Source organism: Daucus carota, chromosome 1 (assembly GCF_001625215.2).
Source record: "Daucus carota subsp. sativus chromosome 1, DH1 v3.0, whole genome shotgun sequence".
Classification (NCBI taxonomy): Eukaryota; Viridiplantae; Streptophyta; class Magnoliopsida; order Apiales; family Apiaceae; genus Daucus; species Daucus carota.
This window is the reverse complement of record NC_030381.2, coordinates 40,259,252-40,277,413: the sequence shown is the minus strand read 5'-3', so window position 1 is coordinate 40,277,413 and position 18,162 is coordinate 40,259,252. Positions and strand designations below refer to the sequence as shown.

Here is an 18,162-nt window from a genome sequence, read left to right as displayed (position 1 = left end):
GATACCGGCCTAGGCCTATCAGACTCTGTGGTGAATACTTTGATCTTGTGCAGAGCAGTTTTGAAGGTAGCAAGCTTTTGAAACTACTCCTGTGTACCTGGAGATGAATCTACTTGGAAGGCAATTATTCCTTATGTGTTGTACATCATATTCCTAAAAATTATGTTACTTTAGACAGTTCAACAACTCCTTCCATAACCTTTCTGTTGCCAGGTAGTCAAGCTTTCTACAAGTGCTATTACTTAATAGGTTTGTCCCTAAAAGTTTCGGTGGTAAATACAATAACTCAGTTCAACAAAAACAGCCAGAATCCTATAACACTAAGCTACGACTTTATGTGAAATTCTACTGTGCAGCGCACAACTTGTCCAAGTCTGAAGTCTGAACATCAAACTAATTTTGGGAGGGGTGAAGGTTCCACATATTAGGTGAAACTTCTAAAAAATGTAGAGACCAAGATTCCCTAAACAACTCCCCCCGCCCCCCAAACAAAAAAATAATTATTAAAAAAAAAAATCATGCGATTCAGTAATATCACGTCAATACCAGTGGTAACTGGTAAGAGAACTAATGTTGCTGAAGATATCTTAGTGACAACATTGAAACAGTGCAGAGGGAAAGGATACTCCAAATGACGATTACTCCCTCCGTCCCCCTGAGTTGTATACATTGGGGGACGGGGACGCGGCACGGACTTTAATGCTCCCGTAAAGTATAGTTTTATAACTTATTTTTAAGATTTTTCTTTTCTGAATAAAAGTTTGAATGTTATATTTTTTGTTCAGAAAAAGAAAATTTTAAAAATAAGTTATAGAACTATATTTTACAAGAGCATTGAAGTGCGTGTCGAGCAGTGAAAAAGAAACATATAGAATTAAATGGGACAGAGGGAGTATTATTTAGCTGAGGAATGAGTGCTCAAGAGGATTCATTCTGCAATGGCAAGCACTTCTTTCAGGCAAGATATAGAAACATAAAAGCAGGAGGGTTGGTACCATAATCATATGCTTACTATTAGATGTTCGCTATATCACTTCATTGTACTTCATGAGAAACAAAATGAATACACCATCATTACACTTTAAGATAACCAAAGTGAATATAGAAACTGTTCATAATTAATTATATGACGAGGCATATAAACAAGTTGAGTACTTTTATCAAAGAATTCTCAACTGAAGATCAGTATGGCCTGCCTTTTCTTTATGTCGTTCAAAGAGATCCCTAAGCGCATCGATATATTGATTTTGTACTTCTACAACCTACATGGAGTTGAAGAAACATATATTAGAAAAATCAACACACCCATGAATATATAAGGAAGACTTTTAAGAGCAAATCCAATGCTAGATGCAAAATAGCTATACTTATTGGTGCTAAAATAAAAGTTGCACTCCAGTGCTAGTTGCATAACTAGTTTCAAATTTTACCAACTCTTTTAACTTTTACCCAACACCATTTATAGTGAATAATTTGTGGCAAGGATGCATTCATGTATATTGGCATCCAAAAACGAAACCCCTTTGGAGTTGAGTTTTTTTGCATTGTTGCCAAATTATAGAAATAGAATCAAGTATAGCATTACATTGGACTCGCTATATTTCGTATCAACAGAGACTATAATTACTATTTGCTCTTTAGGTGAAAAAACCTACCACTAATCTATTATATGTTCCTTTATTAATTTATGACTATCCATGACTGACGATATATGGAAATGCTCTGTGCTCGGAAACTACATTACTATACTTAACACTTAACAGACGTTGCCTTGTCAATGCAAGGGAGAATCTATTCCAGCGTTTTTTTTGTTGTCAGCAAGTTTCTGTTTTTGTTGCAGTGGGAAGTAAGATTGTAAATTTTTGGAGGTGGTTTAGGTGGAATATCCATACTGTACAGGGTCATTTGTTATCCCTCAGACCTTTTCCAGATGTGTACTGCCAGACATCACATTCACTCCAACTCTAGAAGAGAAAAAAGGAAACATGTGTGCCATTTTACTTACTGGAGAAAGACAAAGCTGGAGGTTACAAAGCCGACTATTATGTTTTCCAATATTATCTTGTCTCGGCTTTTTAATCTTTCCTATGCCCATTAACACAAACATAACTTCCTTCCAGTTCTCTAATCAACTTTATGTTATAAAGACCTACTTTAATTTAATAATTATGAGCTTAATAATGTTATGGGGAAGATAAACTTTAACTTAATCAGCTCTTGCTACTGAAAACCCTTAAATATATTAATCTAGTATAAGTCCCAGCTAATTAACACAAATTAAGGCTATGAGGAGGTACAAAAGTCACATACATAAAAAAAATGAGCATACCTCTTCAGGGGTAGGCTGTGGGTTTTCCTTGAATTTAATGGGTTTACCGACCACCACATACATTGGTTTGCGGAAGGGTAGAGGAGAACTGCAAAAAAGAAACATTACCTATAGGTATAAACAGATAATAACAAATGCATGTCCATAACTGACAGGAAAGGACAAAATGAAATGCTACACGCACAAGTGCGAATGCATTTCTACATAACTGCATGAAAAGATTCAATGGCCTATTGTCAGTTCTGTTAAATGTCACCTAATTTCCTGGTTGACGCAAAAGATTATACACCAAATTATTTCTCAACGCCTGCAATTATTGCATCATTACTAAGTGCCTTATATCCCAGTAGGCACCACAATTTTACGAAGGCGTATAAATGAGGTCCATAAAAATGGTCAGTATGGAGAGGTTGATGCTCAAGACATACCCATATATACCCCAGAAAACTATTGGTGTAAACTTTATAGCTCTAGCGAGTTGGAAGATCAATTTTCCACCAGGTTTCCACCATTTGTAGATTTCCGTCTGCAGCAATTTAAGAAAACTATGTAAATATTGAATGTATACAGGGAGCGCATGCAGAGACGAAAAACTCTACAGGACAAAGTTGCACATTGAAGATGAGAGGGAAAGATGCAGTAGGAAATGCTATGAACAAGCAGCCAAGCTATACTAGAAAACATATAACTGCTGTTTCACAACATATTATATACATTATGGATTGACAAAGTACATATAACATATACAATAAGGTTACATTCCCAATAAGAATGCTGAATGTGGCGGGTTTTTAAGATGCCATAAATCTCAAAAGCATATAATACACAAAAACATAGGGAATGAGAAAGCAGTACCTGTCCAAAACAAAACACTGGAACTATTGGGCATCCCTTCTCCATTGCTATTCGTACAAATCCTCTTCTTGCTTTAAGAAAAGCAACCTACAAAATGAAAAATTGCTAAAGAATAATAACATAAACAAAATGAGGTAAATGAGATCTTTAGCTAAGCATTTGTCCTGTATTGTTTGAAACATTTTACCACTGAAAATACGACTGGGTCCTTATAAGAGATAATGAACAAAGAATTAGCAAAACATGTAGGCGATGACACTCTTTTGTCAAAGTAGTTTTTTTTACATCAATTACATCTATCTATATGGCTGTTTAGTAGGGACTACGCTAGTAATTTGCAGAAATCAACATCGTATACAAATCATATTACGCATGATCAATGTAAAGATCATATAATGCATGATAAAAAGGCAGAACATGTATTTATAAAGTTAATTAATACACAGCCTACAAAGGGCCCTTGACACCCATGATAGGAAGGATAAAGGTTATATTAAGATTTTGTAGTACTTTGCAATAACAAAAAATAAACACAAAGGGTGTCAACCTCAGAACCATGTTCCATGTACAAGGTCTCTTGCACTCCACCTGGGACTACAATGCAGCTATAACCAGATGACAAGAAATTATAAAAGTTTTTCCTTGATGCTGCGGCAAGTCCCAACCAAGTCCATATATGCCTCAGAAATGGAGTGTGGAACACCTACATGTAATTGCCAATTGTGAGAATAGAAGAAATGAATTAACATACAACTCTAGCTCATGTAAGGTTACAAGGATATGATTCTTACAGCACTGCTTGCAAGGACCTTTATTTTCGGAAGAGGCATGAAGCCTGTAAGGTCGGCCAGTGCAACACAAGCAATTGGTAAAACTGAATGCGGCTCATAGCCGAAAACTGCATAAAGCAAGCCAAATATATTATAGCTGAAAAAGGCAAACCTGGCTAGCATAAAAGAGAAAGGTGTACCAAAAGAGACCTGGATACACAAGTTTTAGCTTTAAGAACTATACAGAAGTAAACATAAAATTTCACATCTGAAAAGTATATATGCTTTATCAGGCCAACTGTACTACCAATGGGGACCAGAATCCATATAGATTGCCTACCTAGAAGCAAGTTAAACTTGGACCTTTTTTCCCAGGTTGTGTGTTAGATCTGATTGAAAACCATAAACCTTGTTATAGCTCAAAACCAATAGATGACAACTAAGTCGCATAATTCAATATCGCTGATGCAATTTAAAATCTTTACATGGGAGTGATATTTATACACCAAAGCAAAATTGGAAATAGGCAGGTGGGCCAGTTTACGAATTTCCAATTAATCCAAACTCAGCATCTTTAACACAAATATCATCAGAATTACTACAAGATTAAAGAAAAGAAACATTTTAATTATTACCATAAGCCTGATCCGGAGAGAATGCGTTGATATCTTCCACATATAAAGTCAAAGGGAAATATCCACAAACATGCTTGCATATATACCTACACATAGTGGAAGATTAGTGCATAATCAACGCAAAATCCCACACACAGAGAAATATAAAGGTAGAATCTTTTGTAAGACCTCGCTAAATTACGGCCCCATGGACTATTAGGATTAACGGGAACAAGAGCAAGAAAGAGCAGCAATCCATATACACTGTCGAATAACAAACAAATTCAAAAATAAAGTCCAAATCAGTATATTTTCATATAAAGACTTCAAATTTGGTTGACTGGTTGGGGAGAGGGGGGGGGGGGGGAGAGAGGGAGAGAGAGAGAGAGAGAGAGAGAGAGGGAGGGAGGGAGAGGGAGAGGGGGAGAGAGAGAGAGAGAGAGATTACTAACAGCAGAGACTTGGAGAAAGAGAGGAAGAAGAAGGAGAAGAGAATAAGGAAGACGATGAAATGAATGGATCCGAGCCACAATAAAATTGTTAAATAGGAGTGAAACGCTGAAGTTTCTTTGGGTTTGAATATGGTTGGCTCCGTGGAGGAGGCTTCAGGGACTCCGTCGCCGACTTGAGGAGCCATCACCAGGAGAGTGAGTTGTTGTAGAAACAACACAATATAAATGTGCGCGCGCGCGTGCAAGTGTATTGTATACAGAGAGAGAGAGAGAGAGAGAGAGAGAGAGAGATTAATTAATATATTCCGGCCAAGCAGTGGGAAGCAGATGATATTAGGAAATTTGGAAACATGACAGCTAATCAGCATGCCCAAATTTCAAGCTTTCCAAGCCCAATCACTGTGGTGTTAAACCACTCCCAACCAAAAATATCCCTACTATACAAATGCTACAAGAGATCTTTCTCGAGTGTGCCCGAACAAAAATACAAAAAAGTCTTTCATCTGAGTGAAAGCAAAAACGTCTCCAAAATTTAGATAAAAAAATAATTTGGATCATATTTGTTTCATAAATTTATGATTTGGAATTGGAATTGCATAGATTTATGAAGTTACGAGCACAGCGGTAATTCGGGCTTTTAAGAAGGAAAATAAATTTCCATCGAAACTGAATATCGAGAATACAACATTCCACGGAATAGAGTTTACTTCGTTCATCAAACAATACTCCCTCCGTCTCTTATTATTTTTTCTATTTGTCTTTAACGTTTACCAACACATATTTTTTAATCATTAATATTTTTAATTTTGTATTATTATTTAATATAAAAATTTCACCGTATTAAAGTACTCGTGAATACAAATCCAACAAGATCACTCAAAACTATATTTAAGTTTATTAGACGTAAATTAGTAATTTATCTCATGTTATGAACAATGCCAGCATATGGAACAGGGAGAAAAAAATGGAGGGAGTACCATGTAACCGAAAAGTAAGCAAGGTTCAGACGATATTGACCCTGAAAAGATAGCCCACAAACTAGGTTTCGGTTTTTGAGAGAAAAACTCAAGAGAAAAAGAGAAAAATACATCATTTACAAGAGTAAGTAAAAACAATAACTCAAACTTTAATTATGTACATCCGCTCTTTCTTATTTATCTTTATATTTTGTTCATATATCCGACAAATTTTTTATTATTTCATTTTCATATCACCATCATCATCGATAACCAGTGTTTCCTTTATCTAGATCTCCGTCAACAATATCCCTTTCACCGCTTCTGCATTGATTATTTTTCTTTGTTAAAATAAAGGTTTAACCTTTTATCTCTTTAAGTTTGGGTGGAAGTTCTGATGCGACCTCGAAATTTAAAAACGTACCTTTCGACCCTCAAAGTATCTTTATCGTATCTTTTAGCTTTTATGGTGTATACCGGTATATAGCGGGGTCGACAAAGTTGACATTTCACAAAGGTTAAAAAGGGAATTAAACATTAAGGGTTAAAATGAAAATCTAATGTATTTTAATGTATTCTTTAGGGGTTAAACGGAACGAGATGTATACTTTAAGAGTTAAAATGTACGCCCAAACTTTACTCCGAATATGAATCGTCAAGTTTATCCCCGATTTATACCGGTATTTTTAAAAAAGGCTAAAAGATACGATAAGGATATTTTGAGGGTCGAAAGGTACGTTTTTAAATTTTGAGACCGTATCGGAACTTCCACCCATACTTCAAGGGCTAAAAAGTCATTAATTCTAAAATAAAACATGGTTAATGTTTGAGATTCTTCATATTCATCTAGATAAATGGTATTAATTAATATGCTTTTGATAAATGTGATCGCAGAGTAGTACGTATACTCTACATTTTGATATCTAAGAGCATCTTCAATAGTGTTGGCTAAATTAGACCTATAAGATCTAATATAAAATTTGTCGAAGCTGTAAGTTATTTTGCTTCGATGGTACTGGCTATATTGGTTGGCTATATCTCAGAAATAGTAAGTTATTATTCTTTCAAATTGTAATAAATAAAATGTATATTATTATATGGTAATGATACGAAATCTTACTACAATATTGCTACAGTCTGGCCTGTAGTGGTTGGCCAAATATAGCCAACATCAATTGTTTGGCTATATTTTTAGATAAGAGTTATGTGTGATTAGAGTGGAGCGAATTTCAGACATTATCGATAATTTTTTATTCATAATATGATTTAATGAATTTTAGCTAAAGATTTTGATGGGTTGGAGATGGTCTAAACATTTGTATATGGTGTTTTAATATGATTTATAGTTTAGTGATCTATGTGTTTTTTTTTGTCAGAGTTTAGTGATCATGTTTTGTTACAACTTTTATGTTCTCGTGTTGTTTGATTAATTGTGGATGACTTTTCTTATTAAAAAAAATTGTAGATGACTTAAGTTTATACATAGCTCAAGACTATGAAGGACCCTGCATGGATTTTGATGGAATTTCAAAAAATTAAAAATACACCGAAAAATGTCACAAAATTCATAATTTTATGAAATTCAAAAAAATCCATCAGCATTTGAATACCAACAGATTTTAAACAATCACAATTGAATATCATCAGATTTTAAAATATAATTTAAAATCTTAATCGAATACCACCAGATTTTGTATCATAATTTAAAATCCCAATTGAATACCCCTGGATTTTAATGAATTTCAAACAATTCCAATCGAATACTCTCAGATTTCATGAATGAAAAAAAAATGATTTAAAATCTCAATCCAATACACCCCTATATACATTTTATTAAGAATCCGCACAAAAATCAAAATCACATACAATCCGTCAAAAAAATAATAAAACCATAGTCTTCTTCTCTCTTTTCACTAGCCGCCTCACTCTTTTCTCATCCCGGGGCTTCCACCGATTTTTCGGCGGAAAGCCCCGAATCCTTTCGTTTACTTGCTTGTTTTCCGGTTGTTCATGTTTGTTTCATTGATTTTCTCAATAAAACTCTCTCTTTGGGCAAAGTTATCCTAGATCTATATCACCGAAACTTTGAATTTTCGTTCTTATTCGTTTCTAGAGGAATTTTTGGATTTGTGAGTGGATCGATCATCTTCTAGTGTGGGTTCGTGGTGCAGATGTAATCATTTTAGTTTGCAATTGAATTTTCTCTCGTGTGTTATTTTGATTTCTCTCCTGGTGAGAGTGTGTGATTTTTCTCTCCTTTTGTGAGAGTTGTTTTGGATTTTGATAAAAGCCTTCCGGGAATCGCATTTGTGGTTGATAGCTCAAACGGATTTATTTTGGAAATGATGGTGAACACAGAGCGAGGTTCTATAAATATACTATCGTCAATTTCAACATCGCTTATTTGTCTCATCTTGGGTATGAAAACAGACGTGTTAATATGTTCTATGTTTGTTCGACTCGATCATTTTTATAGATGCCGTATGGCTGTTATTTAATGAATTATCTCCTTTTTTTTCAAAAAAAAAAAAAATCACATACAATCCATTAAAATCCATAAACTAAAAATAATCCATTAAAATCTCAATCGAATACATCCGTAAATCTTTTGATTTTCTTATACCTATTTTCAAAAAAATTAGCCATATACTTATAATATCATTTTTGAATAAAAATATTATTATCATATCTTTATTCATAAAAAAAGTTTTTTAAATATGCAATCAAAACAAAGTCCACGAAAGAAAAGTCAAAATATTAATAATTATATACACGGTTTGTCTAGTGTGTGCCCATGGGCACATGCTAAGCGCGGAAATTTTTGTATTTGGGAGATTTTGATTGGTGTGGTTGCTGTATTTGCAGGGGGTCCACCATTATCAAGAGAGAGGAGCCAATCAAAATCTCTCAAGCACAAAATTTTCCGCGCTTAGCATGTGCCCATGGGCACACCATAGGAAAACCGTTATACACATTATGTACATTCTTTCTCTCACTCGCAGACAGATGTTTTCCCACCATTACATGTACAGGTTGGAATTCTCTAGTTCTTCCATATGTTGTTTTCCTCCGGGTCACTCCCAACACCAGTTGAACAAAATCAGCAAACTAAGAAATTACATTATTTAGGCAATCTCCTTTCAATGATTCATCTTTAAGCTAGTCAGACACAAAATTTAGGAGTTTTCCAACCAGATTACCCTCACTGTCGGAACACAGCATTTAGCAGTACCTGGCGAAAAAAACTAATAAAAAAAAAGAGAGAGTGAGAAGAAAAAAGTTTTTTTGCAATATCTGCTCTAAATCTTTAATCCAGAATGAATTGCGACAACTCCACCAACAAGATTTTCGTATTCAACCATCTGGAATCCAGCTTCCGAAATTAGTGAAGCAAATTTCTCCTGCAATAAGGATTCATTTTTTATTTTTAACAACTGAATTATTCAACAAACTAGGAAACTGGAAGTAAATGATCATAACATCATCCTGTGTTATTTTAGTCCAAGAACAGCAACATAACCTTGCTCTCAAGTTACAATTTCCAATTTTACTAATGAATATCATATTTCTTAATTTTGTGACTCGTGTCACGCCAGACTCCGACAGGTCTCAGATTCATAGTGGAAATACACATATCCACTCTTCCTAAGATCGAGAAACTTGTGAAGCCCACATATAGCCACAGAATGTTTCTATGTGGTTCTAGCTACTATTGAGAATTGGGCATTGAGGAATGCATGGGTTATGGCCATATTAGTATAAGTGTATGACAAGTTCATTTGTTTGTCAGCTATCATTCCATATGACTACAGGATGCCATACAGTCACCTCTCATCACATTGTATTAACATACTCTATATTGGCTCTGCTAATTATCTCCACTATGAGTACTGAAACTGCAGATATTAAAGGTATGTCACCTGACTCTTAATACAAAATGTTACGGACATATCTATGATTGATTATATAAAATCACGTAATTTCAGTTGGTAGAGGTACTCAAATTAAAATATATAACCTTTATATCTAAGTCTAACAGATGAATTCAGTGTTTGAAACATGCATATAATATAATGAAATCAGTATTCTAAACATGCACAGGATCTGATGAAAGCAGTAGTTAAAACATGCAAAAGATATAATCGATCAGGATAAAGCTAATATAAATATATAATGCTATTGCCCAAAAACATCAAAATTTTATATCTACTGTTTTCTAGTTATACAAATTACTTCTAACTAATTTCATATGTGCAAGTTGGCTGTGATATGCACTCACCCCACTTGCGTAGATATGTCTAGGAGTTTTAGTTAAATCAGAATCTTAGGAGTGAGAAAAAACATTTCTTTCTGTTTCTAAAATCGAGATTCTTACTTGTAAGTACTTCCAGTTGAATTGTACTTCATAGTTGGTATAAGATTCTCCACCATATTACAATATTTACTTTTTAGGCATCTTTTTGGTTATTTCGTCTATATGCTACTTCATTGAATATTTTCAAAATAATTAATATTTTGTAAGCAGCAGCTGGAATTGAAAACTGACGTGTAAACTTGTGGACTTGCAAAAAATTTGGCTAGGTATCAACAACAAACCTTTACTGTGGTTTTGTCAAAAGTGTAGTTTTTTACCTGTGAGGGAAACTTGCGAATACTTTCAACTAAGTATTGGTAAGAATCCCGATCCCCGGCAACTAGCTCCCCAATGGTGGGAATCACTGAGAACGAGTAATAATCATAACTGCAAAATAGGTCACCAATATATAACTAAGATTCCAGATACGTGATTTGAAGAAAGGAGCATCCAACTGTGATTTAAGAATTCGCATAATATACTATGTAAAAATCTCACAACTGCTTGAAAGCTGGATTTTCCACATGGCTCAACTCAAGGCAAAGAAACCTTCCCCCCTTTTTAAGCACCCTGACACAAACAACTCCAGGAATTAAGTACTGTAACAGCTAAAAGGACCAACAGCTACAGTCAGACTTGATGTATTTATAAATTTCCTCCTTTATTGCACAAGTGCAATTTTGGCACTATGACATTTAAATTAGGCATCATTTTAACATGCGAATAAAATATCATATTAGCATCCTGTATGCAACATTTAGGTTTAAAATAACAAGAACAAGTTGGCAACTTCTTCCCCCTAATTCAAGAGCTATGGCAACTTTTCAAAAGTCTAATATAGCTTAGGCGATGACGTGGGATATTAACTGCTGTTACTAACACATTAGAGCTTTGGATTGACTTGTTGATGCTCTAGTGTGAATTGTTATCCCAATGACTCTGTTTCTTCCTTTCTTCCCCTAAGGTTGCAGTGATAATTCCGTTTGCAATGGCCATCTAACTGAGTTTAGAACACTTTTTAGAGAAGCGGCAAAGTTGTTGCAAGTTGCATTACTAGTGTTTCAATATCTCTAGAGGTTTTAGTTGATAGATTGGGTTTCATCTTATACTTCAGAATACAAGAAAAGTTGGGCACGTGAAGCGATGTTCGCTAAGCAGAGAAAAGGTGGAATTACTATCTTTCTATGTTTGTTTCTTATGGTGTGTAGAAAAGTTTAATTTGTATGCCAAACTTTCCTGCAAGTTCAAATTTTAGGAAATTGTCTCCTTGAATCCTTTTTATCGTATAGATACAAGAACTTTAGATGGAGTATTACTATGTGAACAATAGTATGGTAAAAAAAACCCATTTTATGATCAAGCTACATTTTATGGTAAAAAAACCCATTTTAGGTTGAGGACTTCCTGAGCCATAAAATATTAACTCAAGCTACATTTACACAGATACATACATAAAAGTCCAATCAGCATACAAGTTGGCAAGTTACCTGTAAGCTTCAGAAAGAACTTTCTCTATGTGTGTCACATTTCTAATACCAAAAGCAATCGTATAACCATCTATTGAGTCATCCTCAAAATTTAATGCTTCCGCGTCTCCTTCAACCCATACAAGAGATCCATCTTCTCCTAGGCCTACAACGATACAAATACAGATGCTAGTATGTAACAAATAACAGGTAGGACTCATTGTTATGAGACTATACAAGTGGCAATAGAAAATATAATTTTTCGCTATGTAACACTCCTCCTATATTACCTCCCTCTTGGGCCCGCATTTTGCCAACGTTTAACATATGTGGGTTGATATCACATACATATATCTGGGTTTTTTCCTGGAAATTATCTTCGAGCATATCTCGTAGGGCTTTATGCCTAACACTGTTCACGCTTTCTAGAATTCGAAACGCAACATCTCCTGCAATTAGCCAAACTTACAAAATTTACCTAACGAATATTATATATTCATACACATATATATCTGCTTCATCGTGCAGAGTCTGTAGACACTTAAAACAAGATATCTATTATATTAATGATATTTTGACTCCTTAAAAAAGAAAGACAGCCGAAACATAAAAATATGCTCCATTCACTTGGAACATATGTGATATGGCATCAGAAAAGAATGGAAACGATGCTCCATTTGCTTGGAACAAATGGCATCAGAAAAATAATGGAAACATATACACACTAGGGAGTTAATTATTTCCTAGTTTCTCATGTAAGAACCTTGCTCAAAATAACATTATCAGGCTATAACAATTGTGATTATAAGAAAGACAATACGTTGAAATGATAAAAACCTGTTCCGCCCGCCATATCAAGGTGCTTCATTCCAGGAAATGGATTTAGTTTGGATACTAATCTGGAAAATTATAAGTAACTAAATTTAATTGTTGGTAAAAGCACGCGAGACTAATACAAATTAGAGTATATTTAAAGTATAGAATTTACAACCTTTCCTTCCATAATCTATGTAACCCAGCACTCATCAGGTCATTCATAAGATCATAGTTCGAAGAAACACTAGTAAAGACATTACCAACCATTTTGCTCTTTTCTTCTTCCGGTATTTCTTTATATCCTGACAATGGGAATGGATGTCAATGGAATGAACAAATAGTTCCAATACATAAAGTACAGATTTTCAGTTCTTTATATCTTCTTATGAAGACAATCTACTTGGCAGACGTTGGACATAACTAAGCATACGACTCCAGAAGAAAAGGAACATTTCTTTGCATATTAGCTTCTAAATAGATTAAATGGAAGAGGGAACTCCCTCTTCGTTTTTTTTAAGCTACCACATGCATTTTTTTCATATATCACTATTCACTAGTCCAGTTTAACAGTGGCATGAACTTATCAATGAAAACAACCAGAAGTAGGTTTTCTGATGTTCATTTGATGAAGCACAATAAGAAGAATAAGATTATAACAGATGATAATAAACACAACAAGAACAGTGATCATCAGCCCTGGGCTGATTGAACCACAGCCCAATCTCTGCCCCCAAGCAATCTCAAACTGATAACTCTCATCAATATTCAGAGAAATATACATAAGTCTGATTTTATTACTCTGCAGTTACAAGATACATATATAGATACAAAATAACACAGCTGGAATATAATAAAATGTATTAGTAAACACTAAACTACCACCTAATACTAACAATACTAACTAGTAATGGAGGGTAATCATCAACTCATAGTCCCGAACGACGATTCACATCTATTATGAATTTATCGTTTTTAAACTGGGACGGTATCATGAACTATAACTCATACACAAAGATACAGTATCAATTCACAGGATAAAAGCGATCTAATATTTGATGACAATGTTACTCATGAACCTTACAAACTCAACTCGCTACTAGTCCCGTCATCATCTTCATCCTCAGGTGTTGGAGATGTTAAATACTACGAGGTCAGTTGACATATCTATTTTAAAATTAATCGAGATGGGGACAACAAAAATAAGCTAGGCATGTCTATAGGAGATCTGCAAGTGCATTATGCTTACATTGTGATGTCTGTGGTTTGTGGTTTTTAAAAAGACTTCATCTGTTTACAGTAGTAAATAGCTGTCGAACCTTGTTTGGAAGCAAATGTTAATATAACAACAATACTAAATAGTACTGCTGCAGTCAGCTCCCAACTGTGTAAAACATATGTCAAATAGTAGCATTAATAGCAACCCCCATAAGTGCATAAAACCTAAGTAAAGCACAAACATGATACACAATGATCCTTATCATCAATCTTATCAAAAACAACATCCAACTATGTCGACCAAGTAAAATTTAAAGACTTAGACTCAACATAACTCAGCCTACAAAAAACTGATTTGCATATTAAGTTATTAACTAACCACTAGTGTTAGAAATTCAAATCCTCCATAACTGATGGCAAAAGAAAGATATTCTAACAAGTCCAACAACTAAACAACACTAGAATGCCCTATAAACTTACAAATAATCACTCTGTCAAATTCATTTAGATTGTAGATGGAAATTCGTGGAAACCTTAAAAAAGTAAAAATTGAAATTCAAAGGAAACAGACTTACCGAAACTTGTAGCATGAGAGTGCAACATATATGCCGGAGTTAAACTTGGCAGAAGCTTACTTCTAAAATTCCTTGCTACCATTCTCAGTGCCATTGCTTAATCAGCCCAGTCAATTACCTGTACAATATAAGGGGTTTGGATTGGACAATGTTAAAAATCTTAATAAGGACTTAAAGCCGCAACTCGTCAGAGGAGAGAAAAACAGTAAGAAAGCCTGAATACGATAAGTTGCTAAAATTGATAACAACAATTCAAACAATGGTTAAAACAGTATAATATCCTAACAAACTTTGATTAGTATTACATAACAGAAGTTGCGATTTCATTCTTAACTACTCATCATGTGACAATACAGCTTGTTGTATTACTTTCAGCAGACTATGAAACAAAAGATTAAAGTTAAGACCTGGAATCTAAAATTAGAAACAAAAGCATCAAAGATGTATGATCAAAATTCAAAGGTATTTACAAAGTAAAATTAGGTCTGGCACTAACATCAATGAATTCAGGAATCTATACAACTAGAGATATTACACAAGCAACGAGTGTGTGTTTGTGTGTGTTAAATCGAGTATAAGAAACTACATACACGTAAATCTGGCTCTGGGCTAAGTGATTCTGCAATCCCGAAACTTGACTTTCGATTTGCTGAAAAAAGACTTATAGGACACGATGGGGGCTGGTTCAAAATGGTAAAATTAATAAAACTTAACTATCTCTTTCCAATTTTCTGTTAGTGTTGTTAAATGTAGGAAAATCTAATTCTTATTTTCCTAGTTTTTTAATATTTTAAATATTATTGATAAAATAATATTTAAAATATATAATTAAATATCTTTTCTCTTGCGATCGTGCGCTACAAGTTCAAACCCAGAACAAATCATGAGAGAGATGACTTATTGAGCCAGCAATTTAATACTCACCTCGTCTCATTTTAATTGTCCAGTTTGAGTTTTAAATGATCAAATTGACCAAATCTTGACTAAAGATGGGTGTATTGGATTGGGATTTTAAAACATTTTTTTGCATTCATGAAATCCAAGGGTATTCGATTGGGATTGTTTGAAATCCATTAATATCTTGAGGTATTCAATTGGGATTTTAAACTATGCTGCAAAATCTAGTGGTATTCAATTGGGATTTTAAATTATGCTTTAAAATCCGATGGTATTCAATTGGGATTGTTTAAAATCCATTAAAATCTGATGGTATTCAAATGCTGATGGATTTTTTTTCATTTCATAAAATGATGGATTTTGTGGCATTCTTCAGTGTATTTTAAGTTTTTTGAAATCCCACCAAATTTAATGGGATTTCGAAGAATTGTACCTAAATCATATCAACTCTGCGACATTTCATCAAGAATCCGCAAAAAATCAAAATCCCATACAATCCATTAAAATCCATAGACTAAAAACAATGCATTAAAATCCCAATCGAATACACCCCCGTAAGATTTACACATATAATATACTTTTTAAAGGTAAAAAAAATTATGTCATTATAAAGTACATATAATATAATATAAAATGTAATTTTTAATTTTTTAAAATAATAATGAATTTATTCTTTATCTTTGATCAAATATTGGTCAATTTGACCGACGAAAGTCAAAACATTCCACTTAAAATGAGACGGGGAGTAATAGATTAGCAACAATATTGCGCGCATGTTTAAGAGACCATTTGGTTGTTTTTAATATTTTGATTTATGATTTAAGTTTAGAGTTCAAATTATTTGTTTGAGTAATTTTAATTTATTAATGATTTATGGATTACTAAAAATATAATGATAAAAATAAAAGTGATTTATAGATAAATTATAACTTAAAGGTAAATTTTGTCAAAAAAATTTAAAAATTAAGTAACTGAATAAAGTGTATAAAGAAAAGAGTACATAAAACGAATTTTTCAGTATGTGACTTATTTCTAATTTTAATTGTACTTCTAATTTATTACACAAATAAACATTTTTCAGCTTAAAAGTATAGTTAGACTTGAAACACTGGTAAAGTCCTTGATTTAGCAAGCAACCGGAAAAGAGCTCCAAGCTCCTGGTTCACAAAGAGAAGTGCTAAGAATAGCTCCGTAACAGAACCAGGTAGAAAGCTAGCACCAGATTTTGTGAAAATTGTGCAAATACTGCCTATTTACATTGAGAGAAGATAGTTCCTGCCTATGCCATAATAGACTGCAACTGTCAACTGATTCAGCCATAAATCATGCCATAAGAGGAAGGCAACAATCCTTCCAAGCTAAAGTTTCATCAGATGTGAATCATGCTCGTATTATACTAGTCAATCATCGCATGTCCCTTGATCTTGTCATGTCAAGAATTGTGATTCTACTATGCATTCCTTGCTCTTCAGTGTCACCAAAACTTCAACATTCTTTTCAAATGATATGACTTCATTTTTTAAGGGCCTTCCGAAAATTTGAGGCAAATAAAATCCTGAAACTATATAGTTTAATAGATCTCAACTTGGTTAATATTATAAATAATAAATTGCCAAATACTATAATTAAATTTCACATTAGCTTCAAATAAATGAATGCAAAAAAAAAAATGAATGCAAAAAATATTTTTACTAGAATTGGCGCGGAGCTGCGCGAACGCAAGCTCCACCTGTCACAAATTATGACATAGGCTCCACCACTTGGGTAGACCTTAGGCGAGAGCCCTTCCTGAGTGCAATGGAAGCCTCTAACCTAGGCCATGGCCCTTCTTGATCAGCCATTGACCCTGTCCAGGTAAGTAATTTGCAAGTTCGCAGCCTCCTCGTTATTTATAGGTCACTGTTAGGCTGATGTTTTGTTCCTTTTCGATGTGGGTTCAGAATGGTATATCTTTCAAATATAACCAAGCCCCTATTCTACAAACCATGCTTTATACAAAACTTGAAGAGGCTAACCTAAGGCTAAAACCCCTGCTAAACCGGAAAGTGTTGTATATACTTGAAATGATCAACTTCTTTTATCGAAGTCCGGCCAGATCTTTGGTCATTCAGAAAAAGTTTATTATCTTAACTTCTAGTCTCGAATATTTTAGGTTAAATTAGTTGTGTCGGCTATTAAATTCTACTATGTAGATGTTGTTCTTCAACGGGTACCAAAACTGCGACAATTGTTTTTATTGATATAGTTTTTGATGTGTAAACTGATTATCATATCCCTAATTGCATCGAGATTATTTGTCTATGTATCCAATTAACCGAGACGGAAGAACTGTTTAAACACATTGGTTCAAAGTGCAATAGAAAGACTCGATCCGACATTTATAATTATGCCATCTTTTGAGAGTTTAGAGTTTCCTAAGCCCAGTTTTTTGTTGATCCTTCAACGAACACAAGCTTTTATTGATCTGATATTTCACCGAAGACAATAAAATCACCTTGAAACAGCTATAGAACCTGCACTCTTATATAAAAGAGGTCAAATCAATTTGAATGAAATCTTAGAAACACACATTTAACTGATGCAAAACACAATTTTACCTATGGTTGGATAAGTAAGCCGCATAACGCAAGCAACCAAACATTCCTTTGTATAGCGAAAATCTCGTATGTTGATTCCACACAATTGTGGCATTTCGTTTCATATGTTGATTCTATCATAATTATGATTGTTGAAAAAGGATGATCATGTGTAGTTCTTATATTACAGGCTAACTCAGTTACCCAGACTCTCACCAAGGTGCAAAAAAAAACAAAAAGATGGTTGTTGATTTGAGTGGCTCATCGGGTGTTAAATGGACTTGCCA

At 33.9% G+C, this 18,162-nt stretch overlaps 2 protein-coding genes and 1 non-coding gene across 3 annotated transcripts; all 3 read right to left on the bottom strand.

Moving 5' to 3' along the window:
• Positions 1 to 966: 966 nt before the first annotated feature.
• Positions 967 to 5,453, bottom strand: LOC108205823 (diacylglycerol O-acyltransferase 2D). The gene is made up of 9 exons (XM_017375918.2): positions 5,021 to 5,453; positions 4,758 to 4,832; positions 4,590 to 4,675; positions 3,976 to 4,082; positions 3,732 to 3,887; positions 3,185 to 3,271; positions 2,758 to 2,855; positions 2,330 to 2,417; positions 967 to 1,262 (listed from the first exon to the last, which is right to left on the bottom strand). Exons 1-9 carry the CDS (start codon positions 5,386 to 5,388, stop codon positions 1,161 to 1,163), a joined length of 1,167 nt encoding a protein of 388 aa, XP_017231407.1. The 5' UTR covers positions 5,389 to 5,453; the 3' UTR covers positions 967 to 1,160.
• A 3,613-nt stretch (positions 5,454 to 9,066) lies between these two features.
• LOC108210477 (2-methoxy-6-polyprenyl-1,4-benzoquinol methylase, mitochondrial) lies at positions 9,067 to 15,141 on the bottom strand. Its single transcript, XM_017381780.2, has 9 exons — positions 14,993 to 15,141; positions 14,403 to 14,520; positions 12,788 to 12,914; positions 12,634 to 12,695; positions 12,087 to 12,245; positions 11,818 to 11,962; positions 10,829 to 10,900; positions 10,609 to 10,717; positions 9,067 to 9,377 (listed from the first exon to the last, which is right to left on the bottom strand). Exons 2-9 carry the CDS (start codon positions 14,494 to 14,496, stop codon positions 9,276 to 9,278), a joined length of 870 nt encoding a protein of 289 aa, XP_017237269.1. The 5' UTR covers positions 14,497 to 14,520; positions 14,993 to 15,141; the 3' UTR covers positions 9,067 to 9,275.
• A 1,859-nt stretch (positions 15,142 to 17,000) lies between these two features.
• On the bottom strand, positions 17,001 to 17,161 carry LOC135150023 (U1 spliceosomal RNA). Its single transcript, XR_010288378.1, has one exon. It is a non-coding gene; the product is annotated as a U1 spliceosomal RNA (small nuclear RNA).
• Positions 17,162 to 18,162: the final 1,001 nt, after the last annotated feature.